Genomic DNA, 24,804 nt, shown 5'->3' on the forward strand with positions numbered 1-24,804 from the left:
TGATTTTAAATTTAAAAGCAACGGTCTGTCAAACTGTAATTTTTGCTTTGAACAGTGTGGTGTAGCTCACAGCCTTCATATTGTAAGGGTTAAACACTAGGCGATTTAAAGCCGGGTGCTGCCGCGGATCTACCTTATGCAGCGAGAGGGAGAGAGAGCGTAGTCGCGTCGTCCCTTTACGCAGCAGATGGAGAGGTAGAGAACCGTAGCAATTTTCAACATATAGGCTACTTGTTGATCTGTCCCCGAATCAGGCGGGTTACAGTACAGTATATGGTACATGCGGACATTGGACGCAGTTTAGCATCCCAGCCTAACCATGTCCGAGGCGGAGGAGAGTGCCAAGGAGGCATCGTTTGAAAAATAATTGATGAGACCCCGGCAGTAATGAACCAATAGGCTAAGGTTCCACCTTCTTCTCTCTTACCGTTTTCTTGCCTGCCGCTGCCGTCGGATGAACTGTACAAAGTTAAGGTGCGTGTAAACGGTTTTCCGTGTCTGACGATCGTCTAAAGGAAAATTGACCATGCAAATGCAATTGTTAATGTTTATATTTATATAAGCCAATGTGGCGTTAGTCTAGCCGGTCACTAGATACTGATTTGCGAAACCTCTCGATGTGCGACATGAAAAATAACAAAATGATTAATTGTTTCTCGCAACAATGTAGCCTAATTGAACTACATGGGAAATACATATATTACCCGTATGGAAAATAACTACATTTCTCCATAATGCGCATTTGGCCACCGGTTTTAGGATGGACCAATCCACGGTTTTTAGATACAGAGCAAGCGTACTGAATGGTATTTTCGGCAATTCGGTAGGCTACAGTGATTGTTGAATAAGGCTTGTATTAGACAATTGACTTCTTTGAACGATGTTATGTATGCAATGATAGCCAGGCACAGATTTTCTAAATTCGGTGATAGTTAGACTTCTTACAAGCTTCATGCTGGCTTTGATACAGACTAGTCTTTTAAAAAAATCCCCTTTTTCAGAAGGGTGTTCTATGGTAGAGCGAATGAACAGCGCTGGATGTTGTTTCAGCACCATTACAGTGGACAGCGCTCACTTGGTGCCGCTTTTACTTTCTCCTGTCTGCGCGTCCCCACCCACTATTGAGCGGGAGCGAGGATAGCACCCTCGGTCTTAGACCAGATACAATTATCCATTCTCTCCTCTGATTAGAAGATTAGCTGTATGGCATGGTTTCAGAAATGTTCTGACTGTAGGTCACTGGGCTGTATGCTCCGTTACGCGTCTGTTGTTGACATCCTCTCCTCTCTGTTCCCTAGACTAAAGAATGGGGAAAACACTATAACTAATTTCTACTATAGGCTAACTGATCCTCGGAGTTTGCCTGTTGGACCAGTTAACTTTTGGTACACCCATCACTTGAAAATATGGAGAAATCCTCAGCGGAGCTGAACAAAGCAGGTTCCAGATCGACTTCGTCGCTTCCACCTGAGCCGGTGGACATCATCCGGAGCAAGTCATGCTACCGTCGGGTAAGACTGAATGTAGGGGGGCTTCCACACGAGGTTCTGTGGCGAACGTTGGATAGGTTACCGCGAACCCGTTTAGGGAAATTACGGGATTGCAACACCCACGACTCGTTAATGGAGATATGCGATGATTACAACTTGGACGAAAATGAGTACTTCTTTGACCGACACCCCGGGGCTTTCACATCCATTCTGAACTTCTACCGCACGGGGAAGTTACACATGATGGAAGAGATGTGTGCCTTGTCCTTCAGCCAAGAACTGGACTACTGGGGCATCGACGAGATCTACCTGGAGTCCTGCTGCCAGGCCAGATACCATCAAAAGAAGGAACAGATGAACGAGGAGCTCAAACGAGAGGCTGACAACATGAAAGACAGAGAGGGTGAAGACTTCGATACCACTTGTTGTGCTGAGAAACGGAAAAAACTTTGGGACCTTCTTGAAAAGCCCAGTTCCTCTGTTGCAGCCAAGGTAAATATTCTTAGTATTACATTTACATGTATTCATTTAGCAGACGCTTTTATCCAAAGCGACTTCCAAGAGAGAGCTTTACAAAGTGCATAGGTCACTGATAACAACAAGATAGCCCCAAAAACATTGCGGGTAGCCAAAACATGAAGCACATATTGTGAACAACCAAAATAAGTGCCAAAAGGGATGAACCACAAGAGCATGTAGTTAAACAAGTTTTACTCCATGTCTATAGTGACTTTCAATTCAAGTAGGCTACCATATTAGTCTCCTCTATTTTTCACACTGTCTTTCTTTGGTTCCCCATGTATTGTGGGAGAGCAGGCAAGAGAGATAAAACTCTTTGGTTTCATTAATGAGGGTAGATGACCACATACTGGCATTATTGATTCATCATGTGGATTAACAATCACAAGCAGAGTGGCTTTGACATTAAAGTCTTGTCTAAACTGAACCCCCCTGGTCTCTTGCAATTAACAAACACAGCCACCCTGATAGAGCCATATATTCGTGAAACCCGCTGCCTCGTGCGATCAGGTGTAAAGCAGACGATCTGAGGGTCAGCCTTTTATCAATACAGTAGAGATTACAGTTGGACGTTCAATACAGTAAGCTTGCCTCTGTATACAGAGGCTTAGCAGGACCTGGAGAAGGGACTTGTTAGTTTAATAGGCTACAGCAGACTATAGTAAAGTAGAGTACAGCGAATCAGAACAGAGTAGAATACAACAGAATAGAGTAGAGCACAGCAGAGTAGAGTACAGCAAAGCAGAGCAAGTAGAATATAACAAAGTAGAGCACAGCAGAGAAAAATAAAGTAGAGAGCAGCATAGAGTGTAGAATAGAGCAGAGAAGAATATATCAGATATGAATGGAACACTATTGAATAGAACAGAGCAGAGAATAATAAAGTACAGTGGGCATAGTAAAGTAGAAGTGCAGGAGCAGCGTTTCTCTCCCTCAGAGAGACACAAGCCTGCTTTGATCATTCTCTCTGAGCTGGACTGGGGGGATCAAAGAGAATGCTGTCTCCCTCCAACACTGCTAATTACGTTTTAAATGGAACACACTGCCTTGTTTTGGGAGGTACTCAGCTTACACTGGAAATGGTATGAAAGCTACGAGTGGTTAGTTCATGTCAGATGATGCTTCACAGTGAACACAGGCTTCATGTGGAAGCGGCCAGCCCACTACATCACTAACAGGCTGGGGGGAGTTCAGTGAGTCGGTCAGAGAAGCATCAAAGGCATGAAGAAGATGCTAAATCAATGCTGATCATGTTTGTGGTTAGGATAATTCTGTAGTGCTGTAGCACTGGGATGACTGTTCGCAATAGACTACCATACAAATCAGCCTCGATTAACAAGACGCTATACAGATTAGGCTGGGGGGAAATCTTCAGTGACATCATATTACAATTCCATATGTAAATATAGATAATCATCAATGTGCAATACAGTAGGTTGTTTCTGAGTGAACTCCTCTTGTTTTAATGCCTGCAATTCTTCCCATCAGTTAAACATTAACACTGTGATTTCCTGTCACCTCTTTAGTAGTATCATTACGAGACTACTCTGGCAAGCCTGTGTGCCAGGGAAAAGAGCAGCGTCCACACAATAAGTGGTAGCATTTATCAATTACTAATTAGCTTAAAAGGGCAATGCACTGTAAAACCACAAACCGAACTACTAAAAGCTTTGATAGAGCGTTGTCCAAGGTTTTTTCCAAGTACTGTGATAAACTGCAGTGCAGTTGAGTGGTCCAGTCTCTGGTCCAGTCTGAACCACAGGTTTAGATGGTGCTGAGGCTCTGCTGTGTTAAGTGTTTGTGTTCAGCTGTGCTCCTCCCCTCCCTGGCCAGTGGTGGGATTGGACATGCAACAGCCTAGAAACAGATGGTCACTGGTGATGACAAGCACAGGAAAACCCGTCTCCAGGCAACAGGAATATCATTTTGTGTGTGTGTGTGTGTGTGCATGAGTGTGTGCTTCCTAAACCCATGCCTGTGGCTGTACAAATAAATATCTACATATGGTATATGACCACTTTTCTATCATAATGCCAGACAATTGAACAGGCATTCCCTGTAAGTACAACACATGGTACATTACTGTGTGCTTGCTTTCTGTTTCTCTCCCCATGTTATATCTACCTCCACCCTATCCTTCTTCTCGTTCCTCCGGCTCCTCCACTACACCTTCAACTAAATGTCAGGGAAATGTCACATTAATTATACTTCATAAGACTCCAGGCCCAATTTGAAGCTCCTCTCCAGTTCACATTCTCTCTCAGCCATAGTACTGTCTGCCTCGGCCTCAAATCAGATTTGGGTCTATGGCCTTGCTGCACAATGAGATTGTGTCTGACCGCTGGCATATCAGTGTATCACTGTCTGCCCAGAACCCAGACAAGCCTCACATTAACAGAACCGTACCTCTAGGCCCGGATCACAGGAAAATTGTACAGCAGGAAAGCTGTGGTCTTGGATTACAAAACTCCATGTTGTTTCTGTTATTGTTGATGGACCCTAATCTTCAAAGAATGTGATACAGACTTACTACAGACATGTGTAGACTGCTTGTAGACAACAGTAGACTGACCTGCTGTGATGTGACTTGTGGCTTGACTGCTCTACGTAACTGGAGGTGATTTATTTATATTAGTGTGCATCCAGAGAGGGGAGGGTTGAGCCACTGATTGTGCTCAGTGCTCAGTCTGATTGATAATGGCAATGTCATCCAGTTAATACCCCTGAACCTGTTTTATTTGTGATTAAACTAAATAAAGGGGAGATAAATAATTAATAAAGGAAATCTGTGAAATGTACTGAGTGAAACAAGGTCTAAGTAGGTAAAGGATAAAATTGGCTCAGAGCAATTAACAGAACAAATAAACAAACCTAGGCAGAATGAAAGTGGCACTGTCATTCTGTCCTTTCTGCATCTAAACATCGGGAATTGCAAATTACAGTGCTGTCAACAGGCATTGTGCGTCAGTGGGCAGGCAACAAATTCCAATTATGCCTTTCTTATGTCGTACTTTAGATGACAAATTAAAGCTGTTTGTCTTCATTCCCACTCATAAGTCAGTCCAACACAGGGCCTGGACTGACACCAACCATGAGTCGACAGATTGTCTCTTGACAGCTGGCAAATTAGAAGCAATCAAATATGTGATCATTTATAATCTGTCAAGCAGGTGATGAGTTTTATTGGGATGAGTAGTCCCTTTGATAGGGGATCAACCTCAACTTGTGTGACTCTCTTCAGTATCCCAGTGTTATAAGTGTTTAAGACTCCAAGGAAAAAACACGTTCGTACAGTAGGAAGCAGCCTTTCATTTCGGTCTATACATCAACCCCTCTCCCCTTCAATGACACACACACAAACAAACACACACAGTCCTGCATTACAGCCTTTCACATACTTCTGTTCCCTTCAAGCATAGAACAGTGAGAACTCGATGACTGCTATTTTTTGAGGGACACAGCAGACCAAGGGTGGACTATTGAAGAGAGTGAATTTACGTCTGATAGGGTCTAAAAGGAAAGTCCTAACTGATGGTGTTTCCAGGCCGTTTGCCTGTGTCTCTATCTCTGCCCTTTTGTGGGATAGAGATAGACGCCAGAGATATAGCCCTGCATCATTTGTGGACTGAGATTGAGTACCCCGTGCAGTGATTGCTTTTGTGGCAACGGCTCTACATGCCTGTCACTGCGTTTTGCCATGAACAGGCCTGCCTGGTGAGTGCTGATGTCCCCTCAAATCAGGCCTGAAATCAGATCCTCAGACCCATCTCTGAAGAGGGCAACATGACCTCTGAGGTTTCCTGGTGGTCTTATGTTCACACTGGAACTTCCTTTAAGACTCTTCCTCTCAGGCCATCATATCACCCTGCTCTTCTGTGTCCAGGTCCAATACATAGGCTTGAGTATCAGCCACTCTAGCACTGAAATGTTATCGATTAATGATGAATTATTGATAAAAAATTTGACCTTTGACCTGCTTACTCAATGTTTATTTCACCCCAAAACACGCAGAGAGACAGATAAATAGACAAACACATACACGCACACACACACACACACACACACATACACACACACTACAATAGTGAAACAACATCCCTTAAGCTAATGGATTCCTGTGACTGTGCTAAATCACCCAGTATAAAAATAGCTCTCGTCTTTCACACATATGCTAAGATCCTCAATTATCCTTGCATGACACTGAAAACCACAAGGGGTGTGTGTGTTTGTGGTGTGTGTGTGTTTGTGGTGTGTGTGTGACTGTGAGTGTAGGATGGGGATGGTTTACAGGATTTGCATTCCAGTACAAAATGTTCTAAAATAAATGTCCTCATATTTCCTGTCCTTATTTCAATATTAGTATTTTGTTTATTGTTATTATGGGTTTATTTATTATTAATGTTTTATTATTATTTACAATCTTTAGTTTACTCTTTTTTTCTGTCCTTCTTAGCCTCAGATTGTCTTTGCCTTTATCATGGTACTAGAATTGCCCTTCTCATCACCTCCTTTATTTTGCTATCTTCACTCCATTAGGGCATGAGTCAAACATTAGCAATTTAGCAAAGCACACCTACCACTCCCCATCAAGAACCTAGGTTTCTACAGATAATTACTTGACTCTAGTTCAGCTGCTGTATTGCCCTTATCCTGGCTTTCATTCGACCACAGCCTAATGATGCATTCAGCTCCTGTTGTGTAGGTGGGTTGAGGAGATCAACAGTTGAGAGTTGTGGTCCTTTGGTTTTGTGTTTACGGGGTGGGGTGGGGGGCGGTTAGGGGTGGAGGTGAAAGGGAGAGGACGGGATCGGGCGGGGGCGGTGGAGAAAGGAGATGTGCACAGCTAAAGCCCAGCCACTTAACCTGTTCACTGTTCAACTAGGAATTCTCATGCAGGGCAATGAGCGACAGACCACCATGCACCTACAGGGAGAGGAAGACAGAAAGGAGAAGACGAGAGATAGATAAAGGACTCAAATGTACTGTAAATGTAATAAAGAACAAATGCTTTCAGTGGTTTATAGAGATAGAGACAGAGTACAGGTGTGAACAGTTCTTTCATATCCCTGTACTCATCGTTGTTGAACAATGACCATGAATATACATGTATGTCATGACTTGAACCACATTTAGAGATCATGAATCGACTGTCAGAAAAAAGATCATTCTGTTCTAGTTCCTCTGTGCAGTTCCACAGTCTTCCCATAGCTCAACTTGCCTCCATCTTTGTACATCTCCAATGTTGTAAGTGCAGTTGCCATGGAGTTTGACATCTGTTTCCAGGGTGATGCCACTGCTGAATTAGCAGTTTGAGGTGTGAAGTCCATCTGCAATATGAATTACAGCTTCCAAACCATCCATGCACAGCAACAACTCAAGACCAGCCTCAGAACACTGTTGTTTTCATTGTATTTTCTTAGTTTGATCAATGTCAATATTCAGTGTATACTCTTAGTTAGATTTAAAATTGAATAGCATGATGTCACACAATGATCCACACTGCTTTAAGCCTATGTGTTGTGGGACACAGGCATTGTTTCAGCACTGGACAGCTCCACAGCTTCCATCCCATGATTAGTTCTGTCTATGTTTGAAATCCAGTCAGTGTCAATAGCTATTGCATGTTCTTTAATTTTCCTTGCCAGTGTAAAATGTCAGGCATTGTTTCAGCACTGGACAGCTCCACAGCTTCCATCCCATGATTAGTTCTGTCTATGTTTGAAATCCAGTCAGTGTCAATAGCTATTGCATGTTCTTTAATTTTCCTTGCCAGTGTAAAATGTCAGTCACACTTTTTTCACATTCAAAGAGAAAGGGACAGAAAATTTCCATGTATTTTTGGCCATGGCCAATTCCTCCATCGAGTACTTTTCACGGTGACTAAAGAGGACTTGATAGAAGTTTAACTGCTCTACCGAGTCTATAGTCTGATGTGGAATAAATGTTATGCTTTTACCTAGAGCTACTGAACGACTTTTTGATAGTCAGTGTAATTCAGACACGTGGATAGACTTACCTAGGGTGATTTAGAGTTCAAGTTGTATCTCTCGCCTCCCAGCAAATAATCTTCAGTGGAAATGAACCAGTATGAATTAGCATGCTCGAAAGAAACTTTCCTCCTCATGTTCTTGTTATCCCAGATCAGTGAAGGCTAATCTGAGAAAGAGTGTTGATCAAAGTCAGTCCGGCTCACTGTAAACAATGGACCAAGTTTCATGTACCAGTGAGGTTCTTCCCAACCCCTGACAAGAATATCTGTGGATAAGGTGAGAGTAGCGCATGAAAAAAATCACATGAGGCATAATGAGTTTGCGTGTGGTGTGTGTGTGTGGTGTGTGCGACATATTTAGGAACTTCCTCTCAGTGAAGTGGTATATGATGGATGGATGGAGGGGGGGGGGGGGATATATGGCCCTAGTTTCAAGCTGCTTGGCCCTGAGGGCTCCCACTCCCTCAGCCCTACAGAAGGAGAAGGGCCATGTCCCCATTACTCTGATGAGGGTGATGAGCGGCCCTACAAGACAGCAGCACTCTAAACACTGAATACACACACGGATTCAAGCGCCAGCTACCAATCAAACCTCACAGGCAAGGAGTTGAGCTGCTCTCCGCAGGTTTCACAGCCTCCTTCACTGGGGGGACTGCTGTCCGGTGTAAGGATTGGTTAGGTGTATGAATGACCTTGACGGAAGTGTGAAGGCCCGGAGTACCAAAATAGAATAGGAGGAGAAACATTAATCAAGTCAACACCTGATTGAGGGAAAACCGAGAGGGCACTTGACCGTTGGCGCTAGAGGACTTTCACCTTGTCTGCAGCACACTTTCCCTGGGCCACACACATGCTTGAACTGCCATACACACCCACACACACTATCAAATACATGCCATTGGAACATTATTCATTGGTATAGTAATTGCGGTGCAGGTGTAGGTCAGACATGTTCTCTGCATTCTCCTGGGTTATAGGACAACCACTGATTATCAAAGTAATGACTGTATTAGACTGGTAATGCACCACCAGTGCCAGTGTAAAGCTGTGGAGTTACTGCTGAGACCCTGGAGTTCTAGCATGTTCCGGACTGTGAAAGTGTTCACTCCTCTCAGTCTACCAGCTGCTTAAAGTCTGTCCATGTTACAACATCAAGAATTCGCCCGCTAATCTGTCTCTCTGTTTCCTACGCTATTAAAGAGATTAAGGGAAACTTCCAGGGAATGCCTTGGGGTCTGGGCTTTCCCATACTGGATCTTTCTGAGAATTAAGTTCTCAAACGATGGCATCTGCTCACTTTTAGATTGGACCGCTTTGAGGTCAAAGCTTTTATTTAGGCTGTCCTTTCAACTCTCACAGACGTTCACATTAACGAGCGACTCACCTTTAAAAGTATGTTTGAGAAAAGGAGAGAAAGAGAGAGTGGGATGCTCACGTTCTCTGTGATTAAGCAGTGTTTTGTTCCTGTTGCTGAATCGAGTGAGTAACCATCACATCTTCATCAGTCAAAGGTTGCTAGTCTCATCTTTTGTTTGTTGTGATTTAGTTTTTCTGAACCCCCTCCTGTTCATTCCCTTCCCTTCCCCGCCCTCACACAAACACACACACTCACAGACACACACTCACAGACACACAGATACACACACACACTCTCTTTTCTGTGCCAAAGCCTACTGTCACTGTCACCATAGCAACTGTCACTTCTGTGATGCTAAGACCTGCAGCTGTCTTCCATCTAGGTTTGGTGTTATTTGAAGATTTGTGTGTGTGTTTGTGCTAGCGTGCGTGTCTTTCAGTGCTGAGCATATGCAGATGTTTGATGTTTTCAATTCCCCTCAGGTGCAATGAGAACACTGTTCTAGTGTGTAGGTAAGTGAGTAGCAGGATGGCATGGGCAGAATGGCACTCTGGAGTTTGTTGACGAGTAATGGTCATGCCAGAACCAGGAAGCAAGTTAAGTGTGAATGTCCACACACTGTGTTTCAGACAGAATGCTGCTGGACCATCCATTCTTGTGTGGTAAAGTGGATGGGCGTCCTGTAAGTATTTGACCGACAAAGCACAATTCCAGATGGGGGTCAGTCTCCACCAGAAGCACCACACCCTATGCTGCTCCTATTTATAAGACTTGTCAAGCGTGGCCAGGGTTTAAATATAGATGCTGAGTCTGGATTCTCCTCCTCATATGAGATGCATGAATAATTGAGAGACAGAGGAGCCGAGGTGGGATTCATTCAGCTAGATGAATGGTCCTCGTCAGAGCCCAGTCACCTGCTCACATCCCTAACACACGGCCTCGGCCGGGGGTGAAGGAGCAGTAGACACCGAGAGGGAGGGATGTGGAGAGAGAGAGCAAGAAAGAGAGGGACATAGAGAGAAAAGACAGCTACTCAGATTATCACAGCTGCCATCTCTGGGGCTATTTGACACAGCTGCATGCACAGCGCCATGGTCACAGCTCCTATTTGGTTTATGGGCTGGTCTGTGTGTTTGTTTTTGAGGTGGGGCCGTGCCAAGGCGATATGATATGGGGCTGTTTGTTGTGTATATATAAGCCTGTGTGTGTATGTGTGTGTATTTGTTTGTGCATACATGTCTGTATGTATTGATAACGCGTGTTCCATTGATTATTATTATTTTGATGTTTTAGTGCACAACATGCGTGACTATGAATCTCTGTGTGAGTTTGTGTATTTGTAAAAGAGGGAGTCTGTGTGTGTGTGTGTGTGTGTATCTGAGGGTGTGTGTTTTCAACCTTTCATGCTGTGGGAAATGTAGAAGATAGTCCCCTCCCGTCTCCATGGAAACCCAATCTCTTTCAGAAAGGCAGGGAGGCAGAGCCCTGCTACATTGAGAATCAAGAGTGAACTATCCAACATCATCTGACGCTCTCCTTTCCACGCTGGTGGTTTAAAACACTGATAGTCTCGAGAGGAACTGTGGCAAATCCAAATGGATATCCATGGTATCTTATTTAATGTTTGACATTTACATTCCAGGTTTGGAACAACCCCAGCCAGAGGCTGAACACTGACACCTGCTTGCACCATTTCAAAATCAGATGTCTGAATGACCATTTATCATTTATCTGACTTATGTCAATGTTTAACATCACTGTCATTAAAGCAATCCATATCAGACAGACACAGAGCTGCTCAGACCAGCAGCAGGGATAATCCTTTAAGCTTTAGTAAATGGCATCCATAACAATAAGAGATCTATTTTATAACAACAACAGATGTACATTCTGTTGGGAGAGGAACATCATGTGAGAGGGGTAAGGTGGACAGAGGGCTTGGACGGCGAGGTAGCACAGAGAAGCACTGAGAAGGGAGACAGGAAGAATGAGTGTCAGACTTGCTTTTCACAAGCCGCTCCGCATAGCCACCTCCTGTCGAGCTTCAAGGGGGTTGTCATGACGACTGCGTCTGGCAGCCCTGCCTTGGAAAGCGTGGCATGATGTCCCACTGGTCAGGACCAGGGCCCATGGAACACTGGCATAGCCTGAGGTCAGGAGGTCTCACTCACTTAGTGACCATGCCAGATACACACACAGACACACACACACAGCTCCGGTGTGAGTTCAAGGGTGTCAGGATTGTCAGGAACAGGAGCAGCAAGTTCTCAAGTGGAAAGGCTGCTAACGAAAGGATGGGCAAAGCACCGGGGCGCTGGGAGTTCCTGTGGGAGCCACCCGGAACAACAACACACTTTCCAAGGCGTTCACTTCTCACCTGAGCAGCACTGAACACCAAGGGTGACTGAACATGGACCGAATTAGACACACTTCAGTAGCTTTTTGTTCCAAAAGCAAACCCCTGTTTACCTCACCCATGTCTATGAGGGACTGATAAAGTAGTCGATGATTCATTTATGAGGTCTCTACTGTATCCCAAGTTCAGAGTTCAAGGTTTTAATTTAGGGTGGCTGAGTGCAGTGAAACATGCAAGCTGACAAGCTGATAACCTGACAAACTCATCTTAGATCAACATAGACCAGAGGATGAATCATACTCTCGCTCCTGTTGGGCCGATGCTAAAAACAAAACCAGGTCACGGGAGAAACATTGAAAAGACTACTTGCTAGGAGTTCTAGTGCACGAAGAGACATTAAATTGAAAAAAGAACTAAATGCTAATACAATTTCACTCTAATGTGAAAGGATATTGACAAAGTGTTTTTTATTTAGTTACATCTCTTCCTTCCTATGGAGATACCCATAGAAAGAGAGTGAAAGACAGTCTTTCTTTTAAAATCAGGAAATTGGAGCAAATTAGGATGACTTGTTTAGGTGTGGAAAGGAATAGGCACAGTCAGCCGTCACTGGTCGTCTCCTCTGCTTTCTTCGTGTGCTCTCCAAAAACACAGTGAATGTTTCTTGGCAGACATCCCATTCCCTTTGTGTATTTTTTGCTCTCTCACACTAAATGTGTCTTGGGAATCTTCTTAAATAGCAGACTGGGGGTTGGTACGACCTTATATGTGATTCAAGGTTAGACAGTGTGTGTGTACCGACATGGGTCTGTGTGCCAGCAGACGTGATTGGGCTCCGGGTTTGTTTTGTGTCTGCGTGGAGGCGGGTCCTGTCAATCTGGTGTGTCAGCCTCAGATCAGGGCCTCCGGCAGATAACTCCTACTCTCTCTGTGTCTGTGGGCCTGCTTCTTTTACTCTCTATAAGATCTCCTTTCTATCCATCTAATCTTGTCTTGTTGATTTGATAACTTCATTTGACATAATGGAGTTTGTTAAGTCAGTACCATTTTAACCAAGAAACCATTTAGGTGTTATGATAAAAATGATAGAAACGACATCCTGACAAAAAGTGAATGATGTGATTTCTTTGTCTCTTCTGTGTTTGTATACAATCTATCAATAAGGCTATCACATCATACTCATACTGTATATCACTATGTCAATGTCAGACTCCAACCTTAACAGGAGAACATAGAGTTTATACACTCACACCTACACACAACCCAGTCAAATGCACACAAACACAACACACGCCTAAACGCTTAATCATATGAGGGTTTCCTTTTGGCATCCACCATTAAAAAAAAAATCTTGGTTACCTCAGAGTCCACAGTGAGTGCTTCCTCAGTTCATAATGCTGTTTGATGTCACACATTACAGTCAGTGGTTCTCTAGGTTAATCCAATCAGCTCCCTGCCTTTGAGCTGTTTTTTTTTGTGTGCAGTTGAGATATGGAAGTTTTCTCTTGGTCATATTAGTAACATGCGCAATATATGATCAATGGCACTGGTTTATGGCCTTAGCAGTGCTATTTTATTCAGTGGAAATATTAACAACTTGTGCCCGACCTTCCACCAGCCGATGAGAAGATAGAAAGAGGGAGTGTGTAACAGAGAGGGAGAGAGAGCAAGAGAGAGGAAGAGGTGTTTAGGGGGGATTCTTCATAGTAACAGAGTCAGGGAGCAGAGGGAACTTCCTGGTGGAACGTGACATCATAACCACAATGTTATACAGCACCAGTGGGCCATTATTAAACTCCCTGTCTTAGCAACCTTTTTATAGCTTCTCAATCCTATTACCTCGATCCTTTTCTGTCCTACACAGCGACATTTTACCTAGCAGCATGGTCTCTTAGATACACACACAAACACACAGTACCAATTCTGTATCTGGTTGTTGTGATGTTCCTCCCTTATCTTCATTCTTGTTGTGTCTTGATAATCTGTTTATAAATCCTGCTGTATCCTTTGAACCTGTAGGCTGTTGATTCACCAGGACACCCTCTCACACCGAATATGGATATTACTGTACCACAGCTGTCTAGCTGATCTTAAATGTACCTAGCCAATCTGTCTGTGATCACTGCGACGTTGATTAGCATGATAAATCACCATTCACCACAGGCAGCTTACAATTCCACCCCTTCTGAGCGTCTCTGCCGGGTCTCCAGTCCAAGCACCTCCCTGCTCTGGGGGCATCTGATTCAAGCAGCAGATTTCCTACGAGGTTGCTGAGGGAAAATGGAGGGAAAGACGAGATAAACAGATAGGGTCATTCACGTCTGCCGTGACGCTATGGCAACAGCATGTTCAAACTCTGATTGGTCATGAATAAGGTAGCCATTCTGGCCATCACATTCACTCCTGGGGTGTATGCAAAATTATGAGGCCGTTGTCAAGGCCCATGATGTCAGTCATATCCTAACAACCCCTCCCACTGCCCTATTTCTGCTGCCATCCCTTTCACATTTTCCCTGGAGAGGTCTGGCCGAATTCCATGTGCTCCCCTGTCTGTTTTAGTTGTCTACTGGGATTCATAGTAGCAGCCCTATTGCTCACCATCTGTTCTTTAGTTACTCCTTTCTGAATCCTTAACTTTATAGTATTATAAAGTATTAGTTATAGTTCAAAATATAAAAGTACTCAAGGTACAATTATATGAGTACTATTCTACTGGATGAAAATCGAATGCAGTTTTGTTGCCATTACAGGCTGTCCGTCCTGTAAACACCACTGTGTACGTACATGAAGAATCCCCAGCCACCTGTATTTTAATTCTATTTACACACACGGCTAACTCCTCTCTTCTGTGTCATTACTTCCTGTTTCTACCAGGGCATGCACACACACACCTCGTCCCCAGGGTGAGGCTGGAGTCCTGTGGCAAGCCTTTAGGGAGTCAGTCAGGACAGGTTAGGATAATAATAGCTGAGTGTTGTCTCGTAGTAATCCTGAGCTTGGATAGCTGATCAGACAATGGCTTCCCCATGACCTTGTGTCCAGTTTACCACACGATTAACAACACAAGGAGTCTCTCCATAAGGGGTCTCTTAGTGTACAGGTAAACAAAACAATATCAATCACAAAACTCACTCATCGTCAGTATTCATGTTATGCAAAGTAATAGTAAAGCAAAGTATGTAAAGCATTAAAACCATTAGACATCTGTTATCTATCAAAGCATGTCACCTTATTTCAACAGATATAATGAACTATTGAAGAACAACAGAGTAGCTCTGTTGTTGTCGCCCACTTGGGAGACAAAGAGAAACATTGGGATCTGTGCCCCTCAGGCCTGTGATGATGCCATTCTGACTCCAGCACCACCTTCAGATGCTCTCCTCAGTGGAAGATAAAGGGCTGTGGTGTGGAGGCAATATTGTAGGCATGTGAGTGGTGACCTGGAGCCACATGATAAACTCTAGGAGTGGCTTACTGACCGCACAACTTCATGTTAAATCACTAACATTATTGGATCACGGTCAGATTACTGTAACCTTCAAACCCAAATATTTGACAGTGCATGCATATCCATATGATCTTGAAAATGCAAAACATGTGGTCAAAGACTTTATCAACTCTAAACCGGTGCCAACAATACATAGCCAGTTCAGAATTAGCATATATTTACATTTGAATACAGAATTTGTAGGTTGTTTTGAATTCAGTTTTGCTGGCACTCCAATAAATTGTATTCATACAGTACTTTGAGCTATACTTGGTTTGGACTGAATGTCGTATTCTGCTGTTTTGCTGGCTTAGCATTATCTTTCATTCTAATACTTACTCATGTGAGGAAGCTATTGTATTCAGATAAGTGGGTTATGAATTAATAATTGTTCTTAGCCTGTCCCAATGCAATAACTCTGTACCAAACAAACACAAAGACTTGAGCCAGCTCATGTCATATAAATCTGAATGGGAACCCATGGAACCCGACAGGGTACCTTTTGCACTGCATTCTGACATTCTCTTTGTTGACACAGGAAATTGGATGGTGGATGGAAGTTCTATTCTAATCAAATGTACACATGTTCAAATGTATAGGAGGTGGGGGCATTCTCATTGATAGCCTTTTTGTTTCCGCTTTACAGATCTTGGCCATCATCTCTATCCTCTTCATCGTTCTCTCCACCATCGCCTTGTCTCTGAACACCCTCCCAGAGTTGCAGGACACAGACGAATTTGGCCAATCCACTGACAACCCCCAGCTGGCTCACGTGGAGGCCATCTGCATCGCCTGGTTCACCATGGAGTACCTCCTCCGCTTCCTCTCCTCGCCCAGCAAGTGGAAGTTCTTCAAGGGTCCTCTGAATGTCATCGACCTCCTGGCCATCCTCCCCTACTACGTCACCATCTTCCTCACCGAGTCCAATAAGAGCGTTCTCCAGTTCCAGAACGTGCGGAGGGTGGTCCAGATCTTCCGGATCATGCGTATCCTGCGTATTCTGAAGCTCGCCCGTCACTCCACGGGGCTCCAGTCTCTGGGCTTCACCCTCAAGAGGAGCTACAACGAGCTGGGCCTGCTCATCCTCTTCCTGGCCATGGGCATCATGATCTTCTCCAGCCTGGTCTTCTTTGCTGAGAAGGACGAGGATGACACCAAGTTTAAAAGCATCCCGGCGTCCTTCTGGTGGGCCACCATTACTATGACCACAGTGGGCTATGGGGATATCTATCCCAAAACCCTGCTAGGGAAGATAGTGGGGGGTTTGTGCTGCATAGCTGGAGTTCTGGTGATAGCCTTGCCTATCCCCATCATCGTCAACAACTTCTCTGAGTTCTACAAGGAGCAGAAGAGACAGGAGAAGGCTGTAAAGCGCCGGGAAGCCCTGGAGAGAGCTAAGAGGAATGGCAGCATTGTCTCCATGAATATGAAGGAGGCTTTTGCTCGCAGTGCAGAGTTAATGGATGTGGTGGTGGAGAAGAGTGAGAGGCCACTAGATAATCACCTCTCTCCTAGCCACTGGAAGTGGACCCCCAAGAGGGCTGCCTCAGAGACCAGCTCCAACCACTCTTTCAACCCCCAAGAGTCAGGCTCCCCTAGCAAGGCCAGGGCCTCCAGCCCTCAGCGACTCAATGCACAGAAGCTGGAGGAAATGTACAACCAGATGGCCAAGACCCAGTCCCAGCCTAACCTCAACGCTAAAGACAAGGGCTCCAGGGCAGGCAGGCAAAGGGATGAGATAGAGCTAGGGGCTATCCCAGGCACTGGGGAGCCCATACTCGGAACTCGCGAAGGGGTTGGGGACATGAAAAGCCTGTCCAGCATTGACAGTTACATTAGCTGTGCCGCAGACTTCCAGGAAAACCCACGCTTCCCCCACAGCCCTGCGGCTGGTCTGACCCTCCAAGAGAGCAGCCGCTTCTCACACAGCCCTGCCACAGGCCTCTCCGGGCGGGTCAGCGCCAACCCCGGCCTGCAGACCACCCTGGAGCATGAGCCCATGGTCACTCCCTTCTCTAAGACTGTAGGCTCAGAGAACACACGGCTCGGCCCCTACTCTGGTTACCCTCTTAAAGGCTCCTCCTATAAGGGGAACTATCGTGGTGGAGGAGAGTCAGGTCGGTCCCCCAGCGCTCTTCTCTCAGACAGCTCGGCTCTGTCCGACCGCTCCCTGCTGAGCCCCGAGGTGTCTGTCTACACCACAGCCAGTAGCAGAACACCACCCAAGTCCCCAGAGAGCAGCACTCTGAGCCCTGCCATGTTCACCTTCCACGACTCCTCCATCAGCAAGTATATCGATGCCGACACTGATGAAGAAGAGCACCTTCGTGACCTCTCAGACACCAGCCCCTCCAAGCGCCTGCTGGCCAGATCCAGCCCTAAACGCCACATCAACAGCGGTTACCAGAAGGGCATCAACCACCTGGAGACTGCCCAGAGGGTGCTGGGCCAGAACTGCCTGTTTCCTTTGGAGGGGTCGCGAGGGGCATCGCATGAGAACCATGTGGGCTCTGAGCTCCCTCGCCCATCCAAAGGGGATAGGGATCACTCCAATACCGTAGACAAGAGCCTCTGAACAGCAGAGCACAACCAGCCCAGCCCAGAGAGAGCTGGAGCAGAGAAACATGCCTCTGTGGACGAGAGAGAGAGGGATGCGGAGAGAGGAGGAGAGACCAAAAGAGAGACTGTGCTGAGTCACTTTACAAACCTACAGAGAGGGCCACTGCACACACCCAGCTTAGGGCAATGTGTGGTTAACAAATACTCTGAACCTAGACTACAATAGAGGAACCACTGCCCTCCATCCTCTCCCTTTAAGCTCCCTTACCCACCCCAGAAACATGCACTTCCAGAGACTGGAATCCGTGCAGGGCTGCAAGTGCTGCCTGGCCTGGGAGCCAAGCTGTGGGGTCGGGTTTGAGACTCATAATGTGAGCATGAGGGTTATCAAACCCACCCTCTCCAGGTATATCTCAGCTGCCCACTGTCCACTTACTGAGAATGGGCTCCCACTGTAGTCTAGGAATGACAGATGAGATTGACAGCTAGAATCTACTTACTTACTATACTAGTGCCCCCCAGACCTGGCCTTAGTCACAAGCAGATGTTTGTATATGTGTGTGAATTTGTGTGTGAGTGTGTGTGTCCATGCGTAAGCGTATGTCTCTGTCTGTGTGTGTGTGCGTGGAAAGGTAGTTGTGTTGAAAGGTAATGTAAAAATACGAGATTGTCTACCTAATTGATTTATTTTTATATAGAGAAAATAAGGTAATGTATAGAAACCTGTAATGAGCTAGTCTGTTGTGTCATGACCATTTATTTAAGTATTTCTGTAAGAGTTATGTTGCAATTGTTGGTTCCAGCTCCTCTTAGGGAAAACCACAGTCTGTCATGATGAGTCCTGTTTCTGATACAGTATGTTGATCTCATGGTGAGAGTAGAGTACTGAATTTCAGTTGTGAATATTGTCTTAATTGTCTGTTTGATCATTTGCCCCATAGAGCAGAGGGTCTGAGCTAAGGTATGAAAGTCAGGAATAAACGACCTTCAAGGTCTCCTTCGTAGTGAGGGGAGCTCTCCTTAAAAGGAAAGTCCAACATATGTACTTTGTGGGTGTGTAGCACAAGTATGCTGGTGTTTGTGACTATCAGGTTCTCAGGAGAACAAGTCTTCAATACGATGGCCACTGGTGTATTAAGATGCTGCCTCCAAACCCCACAAACCCTCCACAAGGATACCTGAGCACTGTAGCAATAGTTCGGATTACAAACTGATTCAAATAATTTAACACATTTAAAAAGAGAAAAAAAGTTTAGTCTTCTTAAATATTCAATATTAAACCAATCTGGTGCTTTCAAGTCATCTTGGAAAGGTGGAAGAAATGTTAAGATTTGAAATCATTTTTATTGTGCTTTATGAAGACTGTGGTAATGTTTAAAGTGTGTGTACATTAACATATAGATACAGTCCAGGATATTGCTGCAATACATGCATCCTCATGCTTCATCTTACTGCATTAAGTCAGCCAAAGAGATTACATTCATGATGGGGGAAAGAGTTTGTAAGAAAGAGAGAGACAGAAAAATGAAGAGAGAGAGATTGAGAGAGAGAGAGAGAGAGAGAGGGGGGGGGGGCAGGGGAGGGGGATGAAGTAAATATAAACAATCTGTCTGTCTGCATAGCAATGAAGAGTCTCATTCAAGAATTTCAAGGAAATTGTACAAGCTGTAATATTGAGTCATCCAAACAACGTTTATAAAAAGGCATTATAAACATGGGACTTCTCATGGAAAAGGGCAAAGGTTTACTTTTCTTCCATCTGAGCACTTGGTCATTGGCTTTGATTGTGTTATATGTCATGTTTTTGTGTCTTGTGGTTATTGCACCAATGTATGTGAATGGGACATACAACCTCACTTATTCAGACTAAAATGTACTCACATGTATGGTATACAGACTTCACGATAGCTACCACCAGTTTCCATGGTGACAGCCACTGTTGGCTGGTACCAGCGTTGCACAGCTTTGCTAATTGGGGTGTGGAAGGTCTGATTGTATCAAATGTATGCATGCTCACACAGTCATACAGTCCAAGCACACACACAGACACACACACAACCCCCTACAGGTATATTCATCAGACACAACATATGGGCATACGATCTTCTGTATAAACAGAATGTGCCAAGATCCTTAACAATGAGCAATGAGCCCAACATTCCAGGTACAGGATATTACAGAGTGCACTCTCAATAAACGTGTGATTCTAACTAAGACAGACCTTCTATACTGTAATAACATAGACACTGTATTTTTGTACTGTACACCCCTTTGCTCTCTCTTTCTCTCTCGCTCAGAGAAGACAGGATGGAGAGAATGCTGCTTTTCCTGAGAGTAGAATATATTGCTCCCACTCTCGTCTCAACTGGATTCGAGTGAGAGGAACTGAGGTGTGAAAGGAATAGCAATGACTGTGGGAGAGGCTGAGCGTGTGTGTGTATGTGTGTGTGTGTGTGTGTGTGTGTGTGTGTGTGTGTGTGTGTGTGTGTGTGTGTGTGTGCGTGCGTGAAGAGGAGCTGCAGGAGAGGAATAGGGAAGCCAAGCTAAGAGCTGGTGATTAAAGCGTAGTCTGGTTCAGAAGACGATGAGCTGCTTCCGGTGTGTGCATGTGCTCCTCTGTGGAGGGTGCATGTGTGACTCTGTGGAGGGTGCATGTGCATGAGTTAAGTGTTGAGGTGGTTGTTCCAGTGAGAAAGGTCTATGTAATTTCAGTCTGAACCCGTTTTGCTATTATACTGTGTACAGCAAATGACAGTAAGAACAGGGGAACACCTTTAGCCTGAAATGCTAAAGACTGCTTTTTTACTTGCTGACATTTTTCTTTCTGCCTGTAGATTGCTTCAAGGCAGACTCTACCTTCACATAACACCCCACATCACAAAGCTATGCCCTCAACTGGCCACTCACGTGCATGTGTACATCTGTATGTACACATGGATGGGAGTCAGATGGCTGAGCGGTGAGGGAGTCGGGCTAGTAATCTGAAGGTTGCCAGTTCGATTCCCAGCCGTGCAAAATGACGTTGTGTCCTTGGGCAAGGCACTTCACCCTACTTGCTTTGGGGGGAATGTCCCTGTACTTACTGTAAGTCGCTCTGGATAAGAGCGTACGCTAAATGACTAAATGTATGTAAATGTATGTGTGTTTGTGTGCAAGTCTGTGTGTGTGTACTGTATGTGAGAGGAAAAGAAGAGAAAAGCAGAGTGCTTGTTCTTTAAGATCATAAGCACACATCCTCCAGCTGGGTCCACTTAGTGTGACATAGTAACATGGTTCATCTATCGAATGATAATATCATGACATTCTGTCTTTTTCATTGTGCTTGAAATCAATTTCATTTTAAATACATCTATTCAAATACTCTTGGGTCAAATTGTTATCTATGTAGTACTAGCTTATTGTGCCTGGTCTGGTCTCTGTATTGAATATTAGATACTGAGATACATGGGATTCAGTCCCATCTGTTTCATATACTCATAAATCAATTTTGGTCTAGATGTAAAAGTTGTCAGGGACAGTTTTCCTTGTAAATGTTTCTGTAAAATGATGACAATCAATTATTCATGCCTGTCATTAAGCATTATCATGATAAAGTAATAGAAGTCTTAAAGATGGAATAATATCATACCATAGAAAGAAAACCATGCATGCATGCACATGCAAGCACGCACGCACACACACAGACCTGGGCAGTTGTGAAAGCCATCAGGGAAGATAAAAAAAGCTGGAAATGATTTTGTAAAAAGGTAGTTTAAAATGGTAGTTTACTGCCATACTGTTGCGTACTTTTTCAAAAGATTAGGAAGTTTCCTTCTGTCATTACTTTTGCTGCTAGTCATATTCGACTGCATTTGATTAGTTGAAGGCCCCTATATTATCACTAGCTGTCTTCTCTGACTAAGTGAGCCACCCATTATCCACATGGCCTGTAGAATAATAAAGCTTTAACTTTCATGTCATCTTCAAAAGGAAGGTTTCCGATGTCAGGATTTGTAAGAGTCATTAAGTCATCATTAAGTAAGAAAGCACAATCAAGTGACTTTTATTAGTTTTATATACATATACAATGTGAAGACATTATGAAATTGGTCAAATCCTGTTGATTATTACTGAATTCCAGAGAATTAGAATGCATTGGTTAACCCAAATAGTTTTTTGCTAGTACAGTTAAATCGGGATAACTATAGACTCCAATTTCAATTCTCCATCTCATCTTTGGTCCCATCCTATTCAAATGTAAGTCTCTTGCAAACGTTCAGTATATTTTGAGGGGAGTTGACCGCAACCCTGCTGAAGCCATCAGTCTTTGTAAAGTACACAATTTCTAGGGAACTGAAAAAAGTGATTTGAAAGACGTCCCCCACTCTTCTACGATGTTGTTTGTAGGTCTCAAGGCTGTTTGTTTTGTAATATTTTTACCTGTTGACTTTCTATGCTGTTGTTACTGTATAAATGTTCTGTTGTTCGATGCATGTTGTAACTTTGGATCTGTGACTGGACATGGCACTAACAACGTCAGAACCTGTCATGTAAAAAGTGTCTCAATGTCCCAAGATCTTTCTATTTCTTTTAAAAAGGCAACATTCCCCTTGGATGACAAAAAATCAAATAAATCTGATTACATAATGGTTTGGTTATTGATTATTGTATTGAATTACATGCATTATTGAAGGCGCGGCCGTCTGACAGAGGAGAAACTACTGCAACAAACAGCAACCACAGCAATGAGACAGACATACAGTATACGCTACTGTTTGGTTTGCAGGGACTTAAACAAACATAACAGCTTTTACACCCAATATAACCATGACATTCCAAATATTTTCTACGTCATAATCATGTTGTAAACAAACGTGGCATGACTCTGTAACCCTACAGTCTATAAAGCACCTTACTGTTTCCAGTAAACAGGAGCACACTGCTAAGGACGTGGCTTCTGTGTGGAGAGTGGGTTAAGACTGGAGGAGATCTGAGGGAGTGGATGTCATTAAATGAAGAGGAAGCTGTGGACCGTTGGACAGGAGCAGGAGTCTAGCCTCCCGACACGACGCCACACACCGCGACACCGAGGGTTCCCCACCGCCTGCCACTGGAGAGACTGCCTCCTGAGAGAGGTAGAAAGATAAGAAGAAAAGAAGAGTGCGACAGATTTAAGATAGAGACAGAGAGAGATACTGTGATTCATCTGCAGTAAGTACAGGAGTCAGGTGGCTGAGCGGTGAGGGAAGAGGGCTAGTAATCAGAAGGTTGCCAATTCGATTCCCGGCCGTGCCAAAATGACGTTGTGTCCTTGGGCAAGGCACTTCACCCTACTTGCCTCAGGGGGAATGTCCCTGTACTTACTGTAAGTCGCTCTGGATAAGAGCGTCTGCTAAATGACTAAATGTAAATGTATGTGGTAACAGTCTAAGACTGCCATCTAGTGGTCACATCTCCAAATAATGAAAAAGAAGGTGGCACTGCATCACCTCCTGCCCCAGGAGAATATGTGTCGTTTTTTATCCTTTAAAGCCTGAAAAGTACAAATTGGAAGTATAAATAGTGTACCTTTTCCGATTATTTAAACAATTAGACACTTCAGTAGACTATGTGTACATACTGTAAAATATCTTAATCGCAGACACACGGTTCACTGTTACATAGCCAGTAGTAAGGATAGTTCTGACAGCATCAAACTATTAACAATATGCTTTTTATTGGTCATAAAAAGGTACCCTCTCCTCTGTCTTACCTGCCCTCATCCTCCACCTCTCCATCTCCAGTGCAGTGTTTGTGTCCAGCAACAAGAGCTGGAGGCTGACATTCCACACACACCCGGTGGCCCTCTCTTAGATACTGCATCCACCGTGTGTGTGGCCCCACACTGTGCTGACATCCTCCAGTCAGTGAGGTCAGCTCAAACTGCACACAATAACTGCCACACACGCACACAAATCCAAATATTACAAGATCATACACATATAATAGGCAGGGGCGCCGTATAGGGGGGAAAAGTTAGGTTATTTCCAAGGGCTAATAATAGGGTTCACCCGTGGTATTGTAGGCCTAGTTACGTTTATAACACACTTATATATTGACTGGACTTCTCACCCTATGACGTCACCAATGTCAGGAATGTCTCTTTTCTTCCTGGCATTGCCATAGCCACCAGTGGTGATGAGAGCTGGGACTACAGAACAAACATTAATGGTGACAACCCATAATGTTAACATACACTGATCAAGCATATGTGGGATTTGTACCAACCTAGGGGTCCTCACCTAGTGAACTGTGGCACTGTCGATGGTGGTCCATGTAATCTGCACAGCCAGCACGTTCCTCCAGATGCGGACAAGGTTCCCCTCTGTTGTGTGGCTCTACTAGGACCTTCCTGCTACGCATGCGTACCGTGGCTCTGCATGGCACTGCACAGCCAGACCACATGGTCCACTCACTCACTACACAGGACACAGCTACAGTAGGAGCATGGACATACACAGATAATGAGACACTAGGCTAAATTTACAGTACATAACCTGAGATCAACTCTTTATTGGTTTGGGTCTATTACAGAACCCACAACACACAGAGGACAGAAGCTCAACTGTTGTATGGATGTCCCAAGATATTACAAACCTGGACAGGCAAGCTCATAATCATGACAGCAGTCCAGAGTAGACACACAAGCTTGGTCGCAGTAGCAGGTGCCATAAGAACGGTCAGCTCTCCATCCTGTACTGACGCACGACGGATCTCGGCCGGTGCAACACTTACCCGCATCCTGACACCCAGCCTCGCTTGTAGTGACGAGGAAAACCAGTAAACAAACACAAGTGTAAATGCGTTTGTCGGTTAACCTTCGCCGGTGCATTGCAATAAATGGTGCAAAGTCTCGGCAATCCCACTTCCGACACTTTTTTCCAGAGTGCGTAAATGTTGCGCTCACATGCAAAAAAAGTAAAGGGTACTGTTTTACTTCACTTAAAAACCAATCAAGACATTCATATATATATATAACAATTTTAAAACTCCGGATCGCTCAGATGGTCCCTTGCTGATTTGAGTTCA

At 44.4% G+C, this 24,804-nt stretch overlaps 2 protein-coding genes across 2 annotated transcripts; one reads left to right on the top strand and one right to left on the bottom strand.

The window, feature by feature from the left end:
* Nucleotides 1-155: 155 nt before the first annotated feature.
* kcnb1 (potassium voltage-gated channel, Shab-related subfamily, member 1) lies at nucleotides 156-19,272 on the top strand. Its single transcript, XM_062468626.1, has 3 exons — nucleotides 156-474; nucleotides 1,299-1,982; nucleotides 15,845-19,272. The coding sequence occupies exons 2-3, from the start codon at nucleotides 1,407-1,409 to the stop codon at nucleotides 17,771-17,773; spliced, it is 2,505 nt and encodes an 834-aa protein (XP_062324610.1). The 5' UTR covers nucleotides 156-474; nucleotides 1,299-1,406; the 3' UTR covers nucleotides 17,774-19,272.
* A 2,492-nt stretch (nucleotides 19,273-21,764) lies between these two features.
* On the bottom strand, nucleotides 21,765-24,804 carry si:dkey-7k24.5 (somatomedin-B and thrombospondin type-1 domain-containing protein). The gene is made up of 5 exons (XM_062468627.1): nucleotides 24,373-24,804; nucleotides 24,018-24,209; nucleotides 23,848-23,926; nucleotides 23,489-23,671; nucleotides 21,765-22,862 (listed from the first exon to the last, which is right to left on the bottom strand). The coding sequence occupies exons 1-5, from the start codon at nucleotides 24,605-24,607 to the stop codon at nucleotides 22,745-22,747; spliced, it is 807 nt and encodes a 268-aa protein (XP_062324611.1). The 5' UTR covers nucleotides 24,608-24,804; the 3' UTR covers nucleotides 21,765-22,744.

This window comes from Osmerus eperlanus, chromosome 1, assembly GCF_963692335.1.
Source record: "Osmerus eperlanus chromosome 1, fOsmEpe2.1, whole genome shotgun sequence".
Taxonomy (NCBI): domain Eukaryota; kingdom Metazoa; phylum Chordata; class Actinopteri; order Osmeriformes; family Osmeridae; genus Osmerus; species Osmerus eperlanus.